This window comes from Zalophus californianus, chromosome 1 (genome assembly GCF_009762305.2).
Source record: "Zalophus californianus isolate mZalCal1 chromosome 1, mZalCal1.pri.v2, whole genome shotgun sequence".
Classification (NCBI taxonomy): domain Eukaryota; kingdom Metazoa; phylum Chordata; class Mammalia; order Carnivora; family Otariidae; genus Zalophus; species Zalophus californianus.
This window is the reverse complement of record NC_045595.1, coordinates 14,716,448-14,734,973: the sequence shown is the minus strand read 5'-3', so window position 1 is coordinate 14,734,973 and position 18,526 is coordinate 14,716,448. Positions and strand designations below refer to the sequence as shown.

At 54.8% G+C, this 18,526-nt stretch overlaps 2 protein-coding genes across 3 annotated transcripts; both read right to left on the bottom strand.

Moving 5' to 3' along the window:
- Window positions 1-318: 318 nt before the first annotated feature.
- On the bottom strand, window positions 319-8,757 carry YJEFN3 (YjeF N-terminal domain containing 3). 2 transcript variants are annotated; one of them, XM_027587861.2, is made up of 6 exons: window positions 8,168-8,757; window positions 4,690-4,798; window positions 2,496-2,606; window positions 2,142-2,255; window positions 1,933-2,061; window positions 319-572 (listed from the first exon to the last, which is right to left on the bottom strand). In XM_027587861.2, the coding sequence occupies exons 1-6, from the start codon at window positions 8,365-8,367 to the stop codon at window positions 324-326; spliced, it is 912 nt and encodes a 303-aa protein (XP_027443662.2). In that variant the 5' UTR covers window positions 8,368-8,757; the 3' UTR covers window positions 319-323. The 2 variants fall into 2 exon arrangements, with proteins under 2 accessions (XP_027443662.2, XP_027443663.2); XM_027587862.2 differs by having other exon boundaries at window positions 1,911-2,061; window positions 8,168-8,753.
- Window positions 8,758-8,807: 50 nt separating this feature from the next.
- Window positions 8,808-18,283, bottom strand: NDUFA13 (NADH:ubiquinone oxidoreductase subunit A13). Its single transcript, XM_027587864.2, has 5 exons — window positions 17,954-18,283; window positions 11,027-11,105; window positions 9,690-9,761; window positions 9,226-9,295; window positions 8,808-9,004 (listed from the first exon to the last, which is right to left on the bottom strand). The coding sequence occupies exons 1-5, from the start codon at window positions 18,045-18,047 to the stop codon at window positions 8,885-8,887; spliced, it is 435 nt and encodes a 144-aa protein (XP_027443665.1). The 5' UTR covers window positions 18,048-18,283; the 3' UTR covers window positions 8,808-8,884.
- Window positions 18,284-18,526: the final 243 nt, after the last annotated feature.

Sequence of the window (18,526 nt, the reverse complement as noted above, 5' to 3'; positions counted from 1 at the left end):
TGTGGGACGTGCCTCTCTTGGACTCGAGCCTGAAGCTGCCCAAACACTCACGCTTTAGGCAGCCCTTTAGGCGGCGAGAAATCCTCCATCGGGTCTAACTTCAATCCTGTTGGCGTTAGGCCACCCCGAGCAGGCTGGAAGTCCCACCCCGAGTCTATCCTCTACTCTTCTGGCGCTAGTTTTCTCGGCCAGCGACGACTACCCTCCATCCCTTCGGCCTGGGCTCTGGGGTACGGTGGCAAGTCCCTTCCCGAGTTTGCCCACCCGGGCGGCGAACCCGGCGCACAGAGAAGGAGGAGGCCAGGTGGTGGTGGGACGTCTGTTTATTGGCGCGGGTCCAAGCCGCCAGAACGCAGGTGGCGGTCACAGCGCCGCGACGCAGTCGGTGCCGGTGTATCCCGGCAGGCGCAGAGCGAACTTTCGGCGCACGTCGTCGGGCACGAACCTGCCGGCCACGAAGTGGTGACGGCCGGAGAAGCGGCCGGCGCAGCGCTTGGGCGCGGCGAGCGATACCAGCACGTCGGGCCGGAGCCCATCCTCGGTGTCGCCGCCACCGGTCTCCGCGTCCCAGCCTGAGGGAGGAGGGGCGGGAGGGGAGGGAATCGGGAGCTGGGAGGGGTGCTTGCCTTCAGACGAGAGACACTTGCCTCCTCACCGCCCACTTCCCCTTCCCCATCAGACCCAGCCTCTGCTCTCTGACACGTGAGTCTTGGTCAGACCTGCCTCCGCCCGGAACCTGGGCCTCCGCCCTCAGACCAGTGTCTCCCCTTCTTTGGAGATGTTTCCCTCCTCTGACCAGAGCGTCTGTCTTCATACTTTTCTGCCCCTGCTCCCATCATGCTACTAATTTTTCTCCTCTATCTGACTCAGCCTCTGCCTTCAGACTACATCATTTCCACTTGCTGCCCTTTCCCAGTCAGACCCATGCTTCTGCCTTGTGACCCAGCATCTGTCCCCATTCCTCCCTCCCTATCAGTCTTGAGCTTTCCCACTTAGACTAGAACCTCCTTCCACCCAGGCTTCCTAGCTGCCTTCCCCCTCTGACCAGATCCCCACTCTCCTTTCAGAGGACAGACTTGCCCCCATCCTCTGACAGGCTTCCCCCATCAGATCTGTCTCCTTACTCCTGGTCCTTGACTCTGACAGAACATGGCCTGAGCATTCATCATCCTCACTCAACCTGAGTGTTCATCATCCTCCTTCTGACTAGAGACTCTTCCCTCTGACCTGACATCTCTGTCTTTGCCCTTGGACTAGATCTTGACGCACTCCCTCACTGGGCCCTAGCCTCTACCACCTCTCAAATGAGCCTCTACCTTCAGACTAGGGGTCTTGCCTTTTCCCCTGCTTCTGACCAGAGTTTGGAGCCACTAACTAAAAGCCTCCTCCCTCTGACTTTAATCCTTCCTTCTGTGACCCTAGTCTCCACCCTTGGACCAGACAGCCCATCTCTTCATAGCTAACCCCCTGCTCTGTGGCACCCTGCTGGGATGGCCTTGAGGTCTTGCAAGCTGGGGGACATCCCCCTGAGTGTGGCCACCCCCGTGGAGGGTCTGGCTGGCCAGCAGCTGTTTGTTCCATCTGCCCGTTGCCTAATGGCTCCAACAGGCGTGGGGCGGCGGCCAGGACGGGTGAGGCCTTTGCCGAGTGAGCTCACGTCTGCCCAGGCAACTGGGCCAGAGTGGGCAGCGGGCACGTTGGGCTGGGTGTGGGGAGATGGGACAGGGAGTCACCTGGGCAGCAGCCTCGGTCTTCCCTATCTGAGGGATGGACATGACCCTCACCCAGAGTGCATGAGCCATCCACGCTAGGGAAACTGAGGCTCAGAGACAGGCTGGTGCCACCAGAAGCTGGAGTGCAGAGGGCCCCCACCCAAGCCCCCAACAGGCCCCCCGTCCTGCCCGGCATGCCTGAGGGAATGTCCAGGCTCACAAGGGGGATGGACAGCAGCTTGAGTATGGCCAGCGTCCGCGTGCAGGGGCCCCCGATCTCCCCCGGCTGCACGCCAGGGCCCAGCACGGCGTCCACCACCAGCCCATAGGCATCGTTGATGAGCTGGACCTGAGAGAGCAGGCAGGGTCAGGGGGCAGCCTTTGGGCACTGTCCCCTACTCCCCCCCTCATTTGCCACCAAGCGCTGACCTCCGTGGGCAAATAGGACAGGAAGGGGATGTCCATCTTCTCACACTGGGTGGTCAGGTCCCGGTGCAGCAGATCCAGTGAGCGTGTAGGGTAGAAGATGGTTGGTTCGTACTCCTGGGGGCGGGGCACGGAAAGGAGTCAGCACTGGGGCCCCTTCCAGGCTCCCTACTGGGCCTTAGCCCCCAGACCTGGATACCAGGCAGCAGACCCCGCCTAGGGCAAGCACTGGGCTTATTCTGTAACCTCTCCCGCCTCAATGTTCCCCTGGGACCCTATCAAGAAGAGGGAGCAATTTCTGCAGGGACAGGGTTGAGGGGGTGACCCTAGGAGGCCAAGGGGGTCCTTGCTACTCACAAACATCTGCAGGTGCCGGGCACAGACCAGCCCCACGGCTCCGTTCTGCTCCGGGCCACACACGACCAGCACTGTCCTCTGCTTCCGGGAGAGAGTAGGCAAGGGGAACACCTGGCAGAGGGCACAGCAAAAGCAAAGACATGATGTCTGGAATTCCTCCTTGTTCGGGTGGGGAAACTGAGGCCCAGAGTAGCAGAAGGGATGGGCATGGGCCTAGAGGCAACAGAACAGGAGAGGCATTCTGGGCAAAGGGCATGGCCGCTGGGGGCCTCAAGTTCCTCCTGGGAGATGCAGAGTCCCTGCTTCAGGCTCTGCCAAGCTGGAGCAGGAAAACGTGCCGTCTGCCACCACTCGGCGCCCAGAGTGCGGTTTGTTTATTCTCCGCCTGAGTTGCAGACATTCTTCCACCTTTTTCCACCGCAGTGGCTGCCCCTCCCCCGCCCACGTTTCCAGGTCTCAGCCCCTCCTGGAGGCCCCAAAGCTGGGGGGGGGTGTGCTTTTCCAACCCAAGATGCCCTGTCTCTCTCCATCTGCCTCGCCATACCTGTCTTCTCTATGTCTGACTCTGTGTCTACCCCCCATCCGTCTCTCTGTAGTCTTTCTGTGCCTGCATTTCTGTGTCTCTCTTTGTCTCTGTCTCTGTCTCCCAGACTCTCTGCGTCTCTGTGGGCCTGTGCATCAGTCTCTCTCTTTTTTTAAAGGTTTTATTTATTTATTTGAGAGAGAGAGAGAATGAGAGATAGAAAGCACGAGAGGGAAGAAGGTCAGAGTGAGAAGCAGACTCCCCGCTGAGCAGGGAGCCCGATGTGGGACTCGATCCCGGGACTCCAGGATCATGACCTGAGCCAAAGGCAGTCGCTTAACCAACTGAGCCACCCAGGCGCCCTGCATCAGTCTCTTTAATGCAGGAGTTCAGAGCACTGGTGTTCCAGCCGCAGCACTGCCCTGACTCCCTGTATGGCCTCAGCCCCCTCTCCTCTCCCAGCCTCCCTTGGCCTCTATCAAATGGGAATGACAATGGCACTGACAGGGTCACAGGGCCTCTCTGAGACCAGGGGCCCCAGGGGGCCTGGCTGTACCCTAACCTCCAGCTACACAGAGGGCTTAGTATTTCTTTGTCTCCTCCCCAAGGTCTCAGTGAGGTCCTGCCCCACCCCGAGGGCACCTGCGAGCCCACCATGCCAGGCCCAGAGCCCGAGACTGGAGATGGGGGGGGGCAATGATGTCTGGGCTGGCTGGGACTGAGGGCCTTCTGGACAGACTTGGGGCTTTCAGGACAAAACAAAACGACATTCAGTCAGTAAGGGCCAGGCAAGTATTTACTACGTTGGACTCTGGGGCTTTGATGGTCATCATTTCCTTCTCCTGTGGGAGCTTCACTCAGGATATGTTTCATTTGGAAATAGGAACGTGAAAAAAAAAAAACAACAAACTGAGCCTACATAAAGAAAGAGATTGTGTTTAACAAAAGTCTGCAGTGGTGACAAGAAGAGGAGGAAGAGAAAGGTTACATGCTGGAGCCCTGATGCCATCAGGCACTTCTCTAAGGCATTTGTGTTTATTAACTGGTGTCAGTTTATTACGCTTGCTTTGGAAGAGGAAACAGGCCCACAGTTTGACGACGTGGCCAAAAGCACTGGAAGGCAGCATCATCATTGCTTATTACTCTCGTGTCTCTTGGAGACACCTCGAAGCTGGGGCTTTGCCCTGGATCCAGACACAGCTCTGCTTACTTACCCCGTGGGACCTACACTTTGCAGGCCACTCCCTGCCTCTGGGCCTCAGTTTCCCTACCTGCAGCATGGGGTTATTTGGAGGTACTCAGCCTGCAGGAATTGATGTCTCCCTTACTGAGATCCAGGAGATGGCAGAGGCGGGTGGTCACAAAGGGCCCCAGGAGCATCCTGCAGTAGCCTCAGTCTCTGCTTCCCAGCCTCCAAGTCTTTGGGCACTCCTATCTCTGCCCTGACCCTCACTGACACCTAGGGTCTTGGGTCCCTGCCTGGTCTAGACCAGTGATGAGCCTCTCTAGGCCTGTTTCCCCATCTGAATGATGGGCTGGAGTAGCTCCACACAAAAAAGTGGCTTCTTGAGTCCTGGACCATTTTGGCCAGCCAGGTCATGCAGCTAGGCCTCGGCTCTGATGGGCTGGCCATCTGGATGGGGTCAAGGTCAAGGTTCAGGGGTCAGATACCTTGGTCACAGCCACAGCACTAGCATGGCCACACAACTCCACCAGCTGCTGCCGCCCAAAGCGATAATCCTCCAGCAACTCCCGCTCCAGGGCAGCCGCCTCAGCAGTGCTGGGGGACAGAGTGGGGAGAGACGCTCAAAGACACAAAGAGAGAAAGACTTAGAGAGGTTCGGATGGAACCAGTAACCTTCCACCAACGTTCCCAGCCAGGCCCTAGAGCCACCCCCAACCTGAGTTTCCCTGCTAGACGTGCATGCGGTTGAATGGAGCAGCGGGTTTAAGCTGAAACTCAAGGCACGGGCGCCCTCTGGTGGTCGAGGAGCGCGTGGTGGCGCATGTTGGTTCTACTGCCCCAAAGCGGGGGACACTGGAGCCCCGCCCAGATGCGCCCACCCCCACCGCGGGAAGAACCCAGAAGGAGGAATGGGCGGGAAAGACTGATGACGGTGATGGGCGAATTTCATGCAGCGGAAAACAGTGAGCAAGCTCCAGAACACTGGAGGGGGCAGACTGGGCTGGGGGAGGAGGTGCATGAGGGAGGTGGATTTTGAAGGCTGCAGAGGAGTTTGATGGCTCACTTCAGGAGGTGGATGTGGAACCCACAGCTATCAGACCTATTGGTGACCCTTCAATAATTGTGGCTAGAGAGATGGGGTTTACTCATTTGAGGTGAAGGTCTGCCATCAACTCCCTGAGTGACTGGGATCTGTCACATCTTAGCTTTGCTTCCTTTTTTGCAAAAGTAAAGTCCGCGTAGGCTTAGATAAATTTCAAGGCCCATTTCAAAATGCAAACACGGGCCCCATAACTTAAGAATTTTAAGATAATGACAACCAAGCGTTGGACTCTTCCAAGAGCAGGGACCAAGCCGGCCCTGGCTTAGGGGCTTCCAACGGGCATGGGCTGTAGTGGCGGCAGAGAAGGAGAGCTGGCATTGAAGATCGGAAATGGTCCCCCAGAATAAGGGGTTGGGGCAGCTGGGCAGGGTTTATGTCCTGATGCTAGCTTCCCCTAGCAGGACTCTTTCCTGCGGGGGAAGAGCACCTACCCCCAGCTCAGCAGACCCTAGAGAGCATAGTAGTAGTAACAGAACCAAGCCCAGAATATTCAACCACTCAGGGTAACCAAGTGGCTTGCCCAGAGTCATGCAGGAAGCAAGTAAGAAAACAGACTTCTATGCTTGGTGTCTGTTTCCAGAGCCATACAGGGTGTGAGCAAAGAAGCAGAGGCAGGCCTACAGATAGCAAAGGTTTCTTGGGGTGAATCTTTAAGTTCCTTCCTTCAATTCTGTGAGCAAGAGACCACAACCTTCCGACCAATTTTGCAGCAATCAGGCCAGGCAGCAGGAGGGACATAGGTTAGGAATAAAGACTGCTGCGGGAGGGGGGAATCAGGAATGGCTTCCTGGAGGAGATGGCCTGGAGCACTTTGGGAGGTAATCCATGTGGAAGAAGAGTGAGGGCCAAGGTCCTGTAGTGGGAATGAGCTTGGCCGATTGAAGGGACAGAAGTGAGGCCACTGTGGCTGGAGCTGAGCAAGGGAAACTGAGAAACTGGGTCAGAAAGACACTTTGGGGGCCCACGCACATGGGGGGGAGATGGAGGCTTAGGGCAGGGAGGACACATGCCCTGAGTCACCTCAGCAACCAGAGCCAGATTCAACCCCAGCTGACTTCAGATAAGGTTGAAGGACCAGCTGGGGAAAAGGAGCTCACGGTGGGGCAGATGAAGAGCACTCCCTGGGCAGGCTGGCCCGGCTCCCAGGAGAGAACACTGGAGAAGGTGTGTTTGGAAATGTGTCTCTCTCATTCCTCCACCTTCATCTGTGACAGCTCTGGCTGCTGCCCCCACAGGAGGGTGAGGGGAAGATGAGAAGGGCGGGAGGAATACCCCTTCCTCCTCTTCTTCCTCGGTCCCAAAGCTTTGGCCTCAGGCCACCACTTGGAACATTATCTTCCTGCCTAACTGGTCATCAGAGTGATAATGGGGAGGATGGTGGCGGCTCCTAGCCTGGGGGTAGGGACGCTGGCAGCTTTAGGTGGGGTCTGAGTGGGAATCCGAGCTGGTGGGGGAGGGGGACAGGGCAGCGCCACTGTGGGACTGGCCAGAGGTGGGGGGCTCCGTTACGATGTGCCCCTCGCTTCTCCCAATGCCAGTCCCCAGATGAGAGGAACTGTGAGGTCCAGGATTTCCCCGAGAGCACAAAGGCTGAGGTGACCGGCCTTCAAAGGAACTGGGCCAGTTCTCCCAAAATGCTTCCAGGAGCGGGCTCTTTTGGAGGTGAAGCCCTGGGGCCAGGCTGCCCATGCCAGACCCTCCCTGCTCTCTTGGCTCCATCTGCTTCTGACCTTCAGGCCTCTGCCCACCAGCCCACCATCATTGCTCACCGGGCTGCCTAAAACAGTCTCATGGCCCCCAAACTCCTCCTCCACACAAGAGCCGTGGGGGCTTTGAAAACTTAAACGCCAGATCACATCGCCACTTGTCTCACACCTGCTTATGGCTCCCCAATATTCAGAGAATATTCAGATTCCTCCCCACGCCTATGCGCCCATTGTTTCTAACCTCATTGTCTCCTCTCTCCTTGCTTGCGCATTCCACTCCTACCCACCCCGGTGCCACATCACTCCTCCACTGGCATCTGAGACGCCGCACAACTGGCCCCACCATCCCCCATGCCAGGTGAAATCACAGCTCCAGCTCTCTTCTGTCTAGGATGTGTTGGGTCTACAGGCTCAATCTGAACATCAGCCAGTCAACTGGACAGTATCTGCCCTGAGGGCCTGAGTGGATAGTGGGCAGAGGAGGCCAGACAGGGGATATCAGATGAATCTGGTTTACATTGAGGTCAACAGCCCTGCTTGGGGTCCCAGATCACAGGATAACTCAGGATAAGGTGGGAGACACAGCCACAGCTGCCAACTCCAGAGCCCAAATCCAAACTACTGGCAAGTGGCCCACATATTCAAAAACCCTAGCCTTGGCTCAGACAGTGGTTTCCCAACCCAGGCCTCAGTTTCCTTCCCTGATCAAGGAGATAGTAGCTGGTGGGCCACCAGGAGGGGTGTGAACGTTTGAGGAGCTAAGAGCTCAGCTCTTCCCAGATGGGGAACAAAGGGTGGGAGCTTCCAGGTTTCCAAGGACAGATGGAAAGGGCAGGTGGGCCTGGATTGGGTTGAGGATTGATGGGAGAGCTACTAGCGGTGCTGCTGAACGATTCACTTAGGGGTGAGCCCCAGGCGGATGTAGTTTCCCTGGCAACGCAGCTTACAAGGCACTGGCAGCAGCAGGCTGCAGGCTTCATCTCTCCAGGTTAATGCGGGTGGGCCTCAGGACTCCCCAGGCCCCATCCTGGCCATGCCCCTTACTCTGATCCATCCTGCCCATGAGACCTCCTCCCAGCCTTGCCTAGTCCATGATGCCCCCGGCTCCGGGCTGCATCCCTGCCATGGTCTTTGGCATCCCCATCCCTGGCTGACCTGAGGAAACGCCGCTCCTCGGGCGCCTCCGTTGGGTCCAGGCGGGCTGCGCTGCTCATGGCCGAGGTGAGCCGGTGCCCAAAGCCCAGCTGCCACAGCCACAGCCTTTTAAGAGCATCCCAGGGCACAGGGGCCTCCTCCCCTCCCACCCTGTGCTTCCGCCAATCAGGCGGCGCCGCGAAGGCGCTGTGCGCGGCCATTGGCTGGCGGGTGCAGGCAAACTTAACCCTTTCGTGCCAGGAGTGACGCCGCCCTGGGAAGGGAAGGAAACCAGACAGGTAGCGACCCCCGTAACGGAGTCTCGGCCTGGGAGCAAGGGGACACGCCTTCGGTGCCCCTCCATCCCATGCTCTGCTCTTTAGGTCCTCCACTCACTGATGTGCTCAGGGTGCGGGGTTGGGGGCGAACCCCAGCCTGGAGGGATGGGCTATTGACAAGGAGGGTTTCAACAGAGGTAGGAAAATCCAGGCGTATTTGTGAGCCAAGGCTGATGGATCCAGGCGCAGTCTCTGGGTATGTTTTGAGGCCACCCCACCTGGCATCTTCTGCAGAATCCCCAGGTCTAGACCCTATGTCATCAGGCCATGTGTAACCCAATGGTGCCCCACTCACAGGTCGCTCAGTCACTGGGACACAGGCAGGCAGGTCTCCACAGCATTTATTCTTTCCCAGTGGGGAGGGTGTAGGGGGTCCAAGTGGTCCGAGGGGAGCAGACCCCTACGTGTACCACATGAAGCCGTAGGTGGCGTTGAGAATCTCCTCATTCGTGCGCAGCCCATAGAGCTCGCCCATCATGGGAGTCACCCAGCGCGTTGTGTGGAACACAGACTCACCCACCTGTGGAGACAGAGGAATATGGGTGGGGGTGCAGCTACCCCCTCAGGCCCACACTACCTACTGGGACCCCACTAGGCCTAGTGGCTACTGTGACTACACCAAAAGCTTCTGCCTTCCCCTCCTCATGCCTGGCCCCCACTACTCCTCTCAGCCACAGGTTTCCCATGGTGCCTATGTTTCTACAGCGGCCTGGACCCTCGCCCTCCCTGCCCAGGACCCACCTTCCAGTCAGGCACATCCTTCATGATGATGGCCTCCTCCTCCAGGTTCTCTCGAAGCATCTGCAAGACCCTGTGGGGATGGAATGGAAGGTGAAGGACAGGCCTGAGCACCCCGAGGGACCCCTGCCTAACAGACCTGCCAGGACCCTCCCTGTTTTACTCCCCATCACCTCCTGCCACTTCCAACCCTGCACATGCTGACCCCTCTTGTCCCTTCCCCCCAACTATAAATTTCTACTGTCCTCCTGCTGCAGCCTCAATGTCTTCTCCTCCAGGGAGCCTTTCCATTCTGTCCCTTGGGTCTCCACTTTAAGTCAAGTTTGGGGCCCTCTCCAAGTGTGACAGCAACCCCATGTATGCAAGGACACAGCTGTCAGTCCCCACGTGCATTCTGGCCAGGTCCTGCACTGCAGGATGGGACACTCAGGCCTGCGACCTTCCAACCCTGGTCTCAGTGGCCCCACCTCCGGTCCTTCTCCGCCTGCAACAGTGGCATCAGCGCGATGCGGGCCTCGAAGTCCTCAATCTGCAAGCGCCTGTGAAACCCCGAAACCAACAGATTAGATCACGCTGGAGCTGGGGTAGATGACGTGGCCTTAGACCCACAGGGTGACGCATGGGGAAGGGGGTTGGGGGAGAGGCAAGTGAGCGGGGCAAGGCTTGGGCAGTAAGCTCTACCTGCCAGAAGATGGGAAATGGGGGGGGGAGGCACGCAGGTGGCACAGGCGCTGATCCACAAGACTGCTGGCTTCACACTTTCTTTTTAATTAAAAACTTTCTTAATCCTAAAAATAGCCCTGGCCTGAAGATTGTGGTGAACCAGGGACGGGGGATGGGACCTTCATCACAGGGCTCTGGGCCTTACAAAACCATATCCTCTTCGTGTCAAAATAACCCTGCGGTGTGAGCCCAGGGCAGGCAGTTCTGTCTCTTTGAGCCACCAGCCCCATTCACGCTGGGGGAGCAGCACCCAGTGATGTGGCCATGCAAGTGGCTCCTCATCCCTAGGAATCTCACAGCCACACAGGGAAGGGTTTGAATGAGCTTCAGCTTCCTTCCCTCCTATCCTTCCAGACCCACAGCAGCAGCCCCACTCCAAGCCATTGCCCCCCCCCACAGCCACACAGTTGTCACTACTGTGTCCATCTCTCTGCGGGTGCTCCTGGGAAGCCGGACCTGGTCTTAGTGCACTCAACGTCCAGTACCTGACACATGCTGGCTGCCTTCAGCACTACCCTCCGGGATTCCCAGACTTGTGCGGCAGGGGGGGGGGGGGGGGGGGAATGAGCTCAAAGGGGGTGCTAAGGACGCGTAACACAGGGTGGAGTGGGGCAGGGCAGACGGGCTCAGCCAGTAAGGGGTCAATGAGGAGGGGTCACCAAGCAGGGCACTGGGCCAGCTTTAGAGGCAGCCAGAGTCTGAATGGAGGCCACCATCTGCCTTGGTGCCTAAGGCCCCAGGTAGCTGGCAGGACCATTGTCTTGCGTGGCCTGTTTCTAAGCCCTTATTGTCCTCACTGCCTGGTTAGCACTGACAAAAGTGCACCAAGACAGCATGTCCTGGGTCTGCCCCTCCATGTCCACCTGATGGGCTGTCCTAATCCAGACCTTCGGGTCCCTAGCAGCAGAGGCCAAGGGATGCCCAGTGACAAGCTGCTCACTTATGAGTCCTTTCTTGAGTGGAAAGTTCAGAAATGGACTCAGTCCAGGTCCATACTTCTTGGGTCTTGAGGGGTTGACAAAGGGCCCCAGTGGACACCAGGTGCACTCCCGCCCTCAGCAGCCTGGGGCCTGGGGCCTACCTGCGCTCGCGGTTCCACTTCATCATGCTCCAGTACCCGAAGAGCAAGGTCCCAATGCCCAGAGCAAACATGCTGTAGCCTGTGGGGAGAGCGGCCACCAGCTCAGCACTTGCCCCTGGGACAGACCACCCCTTGTAGTTTCTTCTTGTGAAATATTAAATGGCTTGCCGTGCAAATACACCAGAAATACTGATGCAGGAAAAGGTGAAAGTCTTAGTGACCCCCTCCTAGAGATGGCCAGTACTGTCTCTAGTGCATATTTCTTCAGATTATTTTTTTGTCCCTGTGGAATGTCCACCGGTCTCTTCCCTTGGACCCCCTCCTACGAAACTGCAGACCACTCTTTATTCCGTTCACCTACCCTGCAGGCAGGGGCACCAGGGTGCCTCAGCTTTTCTCTGACAAGGGAGGTAGCTGCAGCTGCCATACCTCTGCCCCCATGCCACAGTTTCTAGAAGGTACAGTCTGGGCAGGGACTGCAGGAGAGCCCGAGGGTCTTGCTGTTTATGGTTGGGTGGCCCCAGCCCCACAATCTTCTCGAAGGTTGTCTGGTTCCCAGTCAGCAGGTGCTTCCAATGGGGAAGGATGGTGTCTACAGCCGGGTCCAGCTCCATGGTGGCTCCTAGCTGCCTAGGCCACTTCTCTGAGTGCTGCCCACAGAGGGCTGGATGGGGCTGCCACAGGCAGGCAGTGCCCTGCAGGGTCCGCCCAGCCACCCCTGGGCTCCCTGGGGTACTGCCTCCCGGCCCAGCAGGTTAAGCCCCCTGCCTGGGCACCAGGGGACAGAGGCTGCCATGAATATTTACTGACACCAGCAGGCACCTGCGCTGTAATTCTGACTGACAGGCTGTGGGCCTGCTGTGGTCTTCAGGGAGGCCCAAGTTGCCTGCGGCCTGGTTGGGGCTGGCTCACCCCATACCCTCTAATCTTTTGAGCTGTAGGCTCTTCCCTGGACAGGCCTTGTGGTTGCCCCGAAAAACTGACAAATTTGGCCAGGTCGAGCTCCAGTTAACACCCAGGAAATGACCAGCAAATGGTGGGTGAGGCCACTCCCTAGGACTGGTGGGGGGCAGAGGGGCTCTGGGAGTCCCGGCCCTGCTTGCTGCCTGCAGCGGGCCTCTGTTGTCCCTGTCCTCATCTTTCTTCTTCAGCTCAGTTCAGTACACGTTTTTTCTGGCATCTCTACTGGACCCAAAGATGCATGAGAAGCTGGTTAGATTTTTCAGCCCCTCAGTTAAACCCACTAAAAACATTAGCTCAGGAGCGCCTGGGTGGCTCTGTTCGTTAAGCGTCTGCCTTCGGCTCAGGTCATGATATCAGGGTCCTGGGACGGAGCCCCTGCATCGGGCTCTGATCAGCAGGGAGTCTGCTTCTCCCTCTCCCTTCTGTGCTCATGCTCTCTCTCCCTCGCTCTCAAATAAATAAATCTTAAAAATGCAAAACAAACATTAGCTCAGAGTAAGACACTTCCATGTTACAGGGGGCAGACAGCGAGGGCGCCCTGGTTCCTATGCACAGAGGGAGAACCTCTCCCGAGAGGCCTGAGTGCCCAGGACCAGCTCCCAGCACAACTATGGCTCTTACACATGGCTGACCACCGGGCTAGACAGGAACATCTTAGAAGAGCTGCCTCTTTCTTTTCAGTAGCTATAGAGAAGCCCAGGGGCCTCTTCTTTTGACCTGGCCCCAGGGCATAAGCCTGGGCTATCCTCATGGAGACCCGTTGTCTTCACACCAGGTACTCATGTGTGGGCCCATGTGTAAGATAAATTCCAAGATAAAGGTAGCCTTTACAAATGTACAGCTCTTTCTTGCTGACAGTGGTGAGGCTGAGACCCCGGACCCTCAGCGTGGGTCTGTACCTCAGGAGCTGCCAGTCTGGTGGGGGAGGCTGAGGGGCATGCCCAGAAGTGGGTGCAAGGCTATAAGTAAAGAACTTGAATAACTGGAAACACATCCTGTGTTCAGTATCAGCACTTAACATTGTTCAGAGGCAGCACTCCCCAAACTAAGGTACTAGTTCGATGGAGTCCCATCAGAATCCCAACCTGCCCCCCTTACCAGCCCTACAGAAACCGAGGAGCAGATTGTGAAATTCATATGGAAATTCAAGGGCCCAGATTAACCAAACAATTCTGAAAAACAACAAAGTTGGAGGACTCACACTTCACAATTTCAAACTTAACACACAGCTGTGTGTACAAGACAGTGTGGCATGGCATCACGATAGACATGTACATCGATGGAACAGAGCTGAGAGTCCAAAAATAAACCCTCACATTTACGGTCAATTGATTTTGGACAAGGGTGCCAAGATAATTCAATGGGGAAAGAATAGTCTTTCAGCAAACTGGATAAGTGGATAGCCACATGCAAAAGAATAAAGTGTGCTTTTTCCTTCCCCCATACACAAAAATTAACTGAAAATGGATCAAAGACCTCAATTTGAGAGCTAAAACTATAAAACTCTCAGAAAACAGATTTGTCAGTCTCTGTGACCTTGGATGAGGCAATGGCTTCTTAGCTAGGACACCAGAAGCACAAGGGACAAAAGAAAAAAACAGATGAATTGGGCTTCACTGAAATGAAAAACTTTTGTGCTACAAATGATGCCATCAACAAGATGAAAAGACAACCCCCAGAATGGAAGAGAGTTTCTGAAAATCACGTATCTGATAAGGGAATGGTAACCAAGATGTATAAAAGATGAACAACCTGGGGAACCTGGGTGGCTCAGCCGGTTAAGCATCCCACTCCTGGTTTCGGCTGAGGTCATAGTCTCAGGGCTGTGGGATCAAGCCCTGCATTTGGGCTCCATGCTGGGTGTAGAGCCTGCTTAAGATTCTCCTCCCCACCTGCCCCGCGCCTGCATACTCTCTCACTCAAAAAAACTAAAAAAAAAAAAAAAAAAAATGAACCACCCAATTAAAAAAATGTATAAAGGACTTGGAAGATATTTCTCCTGGAAAGCTATACAAATGGCCTATAGACACATGAAAAGATGCTCAACATCGTTAGTCACCAGGGAGATGCAAATCAAAACCACAATGAGATATCACCTCACACCCATTGGGATGGCTAGAATTAAAAAAAAAAAGGAAACTAATTAGTGTTGTCCAGATGTGGAGAAATTGGAAATCCCATAAACTAACTGCAGGGAGAAATGTAAAACAGTACAGCCAATTTGGAAAACAGTTTGGCAGTTCCTCGAAACGTTAAATGTGGAGTTACCATATGACCTAGCTATGCCACTCCCAGGTGAAATTTCCCACAAGAAAAATGAAACCTAGGGCGCCTGGGTGGCTCAGTTGGTTAAGCGACTGCCTTCGGCCCAGGTCATGATCCTGGAGTCCTGGGATCGAGTCTCACATCGGGCTCCCTGCTTAGCAGGGAGTCTGCTTCTCCCTCTGACCCTCTTCCCTCTCATGCTCTCTATCTCTCATTCTCTCTCTCTCAAATAAATAAAATCTTAAAAAAAAAAAAAAGAAAAATGAAACCTATATCCACACAGAAGCCTGCACAGGAATGTTCAAAGCAGCCAAAAGGCGGCAACAACTCAAATGTCCATCAAGTGGTAAATGGATACACAAACTGTGGTCCATTCATACAAGAATATTATTCAACCAAAAAATAAACAAACAAATAAAATGAAGCTTGGACACATGCTACACCATGCACATTAAAAACATCCTGCTGAGTGAAAGCAGCCAGACACCAGAGGCCACATAAAATAGAAGCCCATTTACATGAAATGTCCAGAACTGGCAAATCCATAGAAACGCAAAGCAGACTGGTGGTTGCCAGGGGATGGAAGAGGGAGGATGAGGAGTCACTGCTCATGAGGTCGGGGTTTCCTTTTGGAGTGATGGAAGTGTTATAAATTTATCTATTTATTTAGATTTATTTATTTATTTGAGAGAGAGTGTATGCACGCACACACACAGGGGGAGAGGGAGGGGCAGACAGAGAGAGAAACCCAACCAGACTCCCCGCTGATGGCAGAGCCCCATGCAGAGCTTAATCCCATGACTCTGAGATCACGACCTGAGCCGAAACCAAGAGTCAGACACTTAACCGACTGTGCCACCCAGGTGCCCCCCCAGAAGTGTTATAAATTTAGATCCTGGTGACGGTTATGAAACTGAATAGACTAAAAATCTGTGATTTGTACACATGAAATAGGTGAATTGTATGGTATTGTCTGTGAATTAAAAAAAAAAAAAAAGTTAAAGACACAGGGAAAAAAGAAAGGGCCACCCACTGGGCACAAGAGGGAGTGGAGAGAAGAGAACTGAGTGGAAAAGACAGGGGTAGCAGTCACTTCGGGAACAGTGTGGATTAAAGGTGGTCTGAGCCAGCTTTGCAGGTTCTAGGACGCTAGTGGAGAGTGATCTAGGCAGGGAGGAGGGGAGTGGATGCCAGGCTTGTGTGTAGGACTAATGGGGAGAGGGCCACTGGGGACTCTGGCTCAAACGCAAGGCTGGAGGAGGGCACAGGACAGATGATTAGGGTAGAGTGCAGGATGGAGAGCAGGGCCATTGCACTTGCTGTTCCCTTCACCTAGGGGACTTTCAGAGAGGTCCTTCCAGCTCACCCTGGCTGAAGCAGGCCCTGGTTAGCTCCGGCCTTGCCAAAATGGGAAATTCTGGTGCGCTATGTTCATCTCCTCTGCTAGGCTATGAGCTCTTCCAGACAGGGCTCAGTGCCACATGCACACTCAACAAGCAACTACTGAATGCAGGGACATAACAAAGACCATGCCACCAGAAGGGGTCTCTTCCTCACCCCATTGCAGCCAGGGGGCAGGTTTGTATACGCTACAACGCAAGTTGGTGTGAGGGGTGTAACTAGGAGGCCCAACCCTAGATAATGGTATAGAGGGCACATGGCAGGCACTACCATGTCATGAACTGGAAGAGGACTGGGATTAAGGGCACATTTGTGACTTAAAAATAAAAAAGAGACATGCTGACTAGGGGCAGCCCAGTCAACCCAGTCTGGCTACCGGTCACACAGGGGCACATGTATAAACAGACCTCATGCCGCACACCTGAGGGGTACACTAGCCTGGGCGTTAAGTGATACTTGAGAAAAGAAATTGAAGAGATTCAGATCACATTATTTTTGTCCAATCTGTTCTGGGATGAGTCAAATGCCAAGGTGGTGCCAAATCTAGCCTGTAACCTGTCTCTTGGGCTAAGAGCACTTTCAGGTTTGTAAACAGCTGTAAAAATGCAGCAGCAGAGGAGTGCCTGGGTAGCTCAGTTGGTTAAGCATTCCTTCGGCTCAGGTTGTGATCTTGGGGGTCTTGGGATTGAGCCCCATTACAGTCTCCCCACTCCGTGTGCTTGTGCACAGAGTGCTTGTCCCTCTCTACCCCTCCCCCCGCTTGTGCTCTCTTGAGCTCTCTCAAATAAATAAATAAAATCTTAAAAAAAAAAAAAGGCAGCAACAGTGGACAGAGACCATCTGGTCCCCAAAGTGTAAAATATTTATCTGGCCCTTTCTAGAAAAAGTCTGCTAACCGAGGTTTTGGGAAACAAAAAAGCCAAGACGGGGCTGGAAGGAGCTTGAGTTTTCACCTGATACTTTCCCACTGTCTGAATTCTTTTTTACCATGCCCGTGTATGTTTTTTTAATCGAGGCACATGTGCATAACATTAAATATAAAGTTTGATGAGTTATGGGAAATGTATTCATCCTTCTTTAAAATTTTTTTTTTTTAGGGCGCCTGGGTGGCTCAGTTGGTTGGGCGACTGCCTTCGGCTCAGGTCATGATCCTGGAGTCCCGGGATCGAGTCCCACATCGGGCTCCCTGCTCAGCAGGGAGTCTGCTTCTCCCTCTGACCCTCTTCCTCTCGTGCTCTCTATCTCTCATTCTCTCTCTCTCAAATAAATAAATAAAATCTTTAAAAAAAAATTTTTTTTAAAGATTTTATTTATTTATTCATGAGAGACGGGGGAGGGGGGAGGGGGGGAGAGAGAGAGAGAGAGAGAGAGAGAGAGAGAGAGGTAGAGGGAGAAGCAGGCTCCCAAGGAGCAGGGAGCCCGATGCGGGACTCGATCCCAGGACTCTGGGATTACGACCTGAGCCGAAGGCAGACGCTCAACCATCTGAGCCACCCAGGCGCCCCTCTTTAAAATTTTCTATTTCTCAGGGTGCCTGGGTGGTTCAGTCGGTTAAAGGTCTGCCTTCGGCTCAGGGCATGATCTCAGGGTCCTGGGATCGAACCCCGCATCGGACTCCCTGCTCCGCGGGGAGCCTGCTTCTCCCTCTCCCACTCCCCCTGCTTGTGTTCCCTCTCTTGCTGTGTCTCTGTCAAATAAATAAATAAAATCTTAAAAAAACGAAATAAAATTTTGTATTTCTCTGTTAACCCTAGGTGCAAAGTATGTGGCCCTTCTACTTTTTTTTCTTTTATATTTTCTTGTATTGAGCCCAATAACAAAATTTTAAATGTTACTTAAAACATTTGAAAAATTTAAGAATACATATTCCTGGGACATCCGCAGGTAGGGACTACCAGAGAGGAACATCTTCTAAATTCCCTCAATGTTTCAGTTTCAGCACGAGTTTTACACTGGGTAGCCCTGGGGGCAGGGCCTCAGTTTCCCCACTTGTGAAACGGAAGTGTGGCCGCGGGCTCGGGGCACGGGCTACATTGATCGGTCTAACCAACAGTGGAATGGGAAGAATTAACGGGACCGACCTCCCGGACTGTTCTGTGAAGAAAACAAAGCTTAATAAGCGTTCGACAAACTCCAGCAGTTATCCTCGTTACTACCGAAGCTATCGGGAATCCCTGGGCTCCGCCTCCCGTTACACTGCGGCGGAAACTGAGGCCCGCGAGACTCCCCGGCGCCCCCCCCACCGTCGCGGCGCCCCGAAGCCCCAACCCTGACACCCCGGCGTAGTGAGACACTGACCCGACAGTCCCCGACGCGGGAGGTTCCGCTTGTAGTCGATGGGGCTATAACCCCCCGGCGGGGGCATGTCCTGTTTCACCTTCGACGCTGCCATGCTCCCAAGACCCCAACTTCCGGCCGCGAGCGGAAGTTACGTCCGGCGGCTGCCGCCATGATGAGTGTGGCAGACTGTACCGCGCATGTCTTGGACGGGGCTAGGGCGCCTAGGACGCTAATGTAGCGATCCCATCGCGAAGGAGAGCTTGGGCAATAGGTCCAGGGATCGACTGGGCGGCCAGGCTGTAGCCGAGGATTTCGTATTTCTTCTCTTAGACGGGGCTTGGCTCCGTCGGTGTAGACGCCTGTAGCCCGTCCGGTCGCCCGGGTCCTTGCCCTAAAGCACCTCCGTACACCTTCCCTCTGGTGCGGTGCTGAGGCCATTCAGAGACCCCAAGCTCCTGAGGGAGCCGGGTCACCGAGTTACCCAGTTAAGCCCCCTCTCTCGTTTTCTCCCTTTCGCGGGACTGTGCGGGCGTCCCAAACCTCCACATGGCCAGAGCTGGGTACACGAAGCTGGGGGGCGACTGCTGCTCA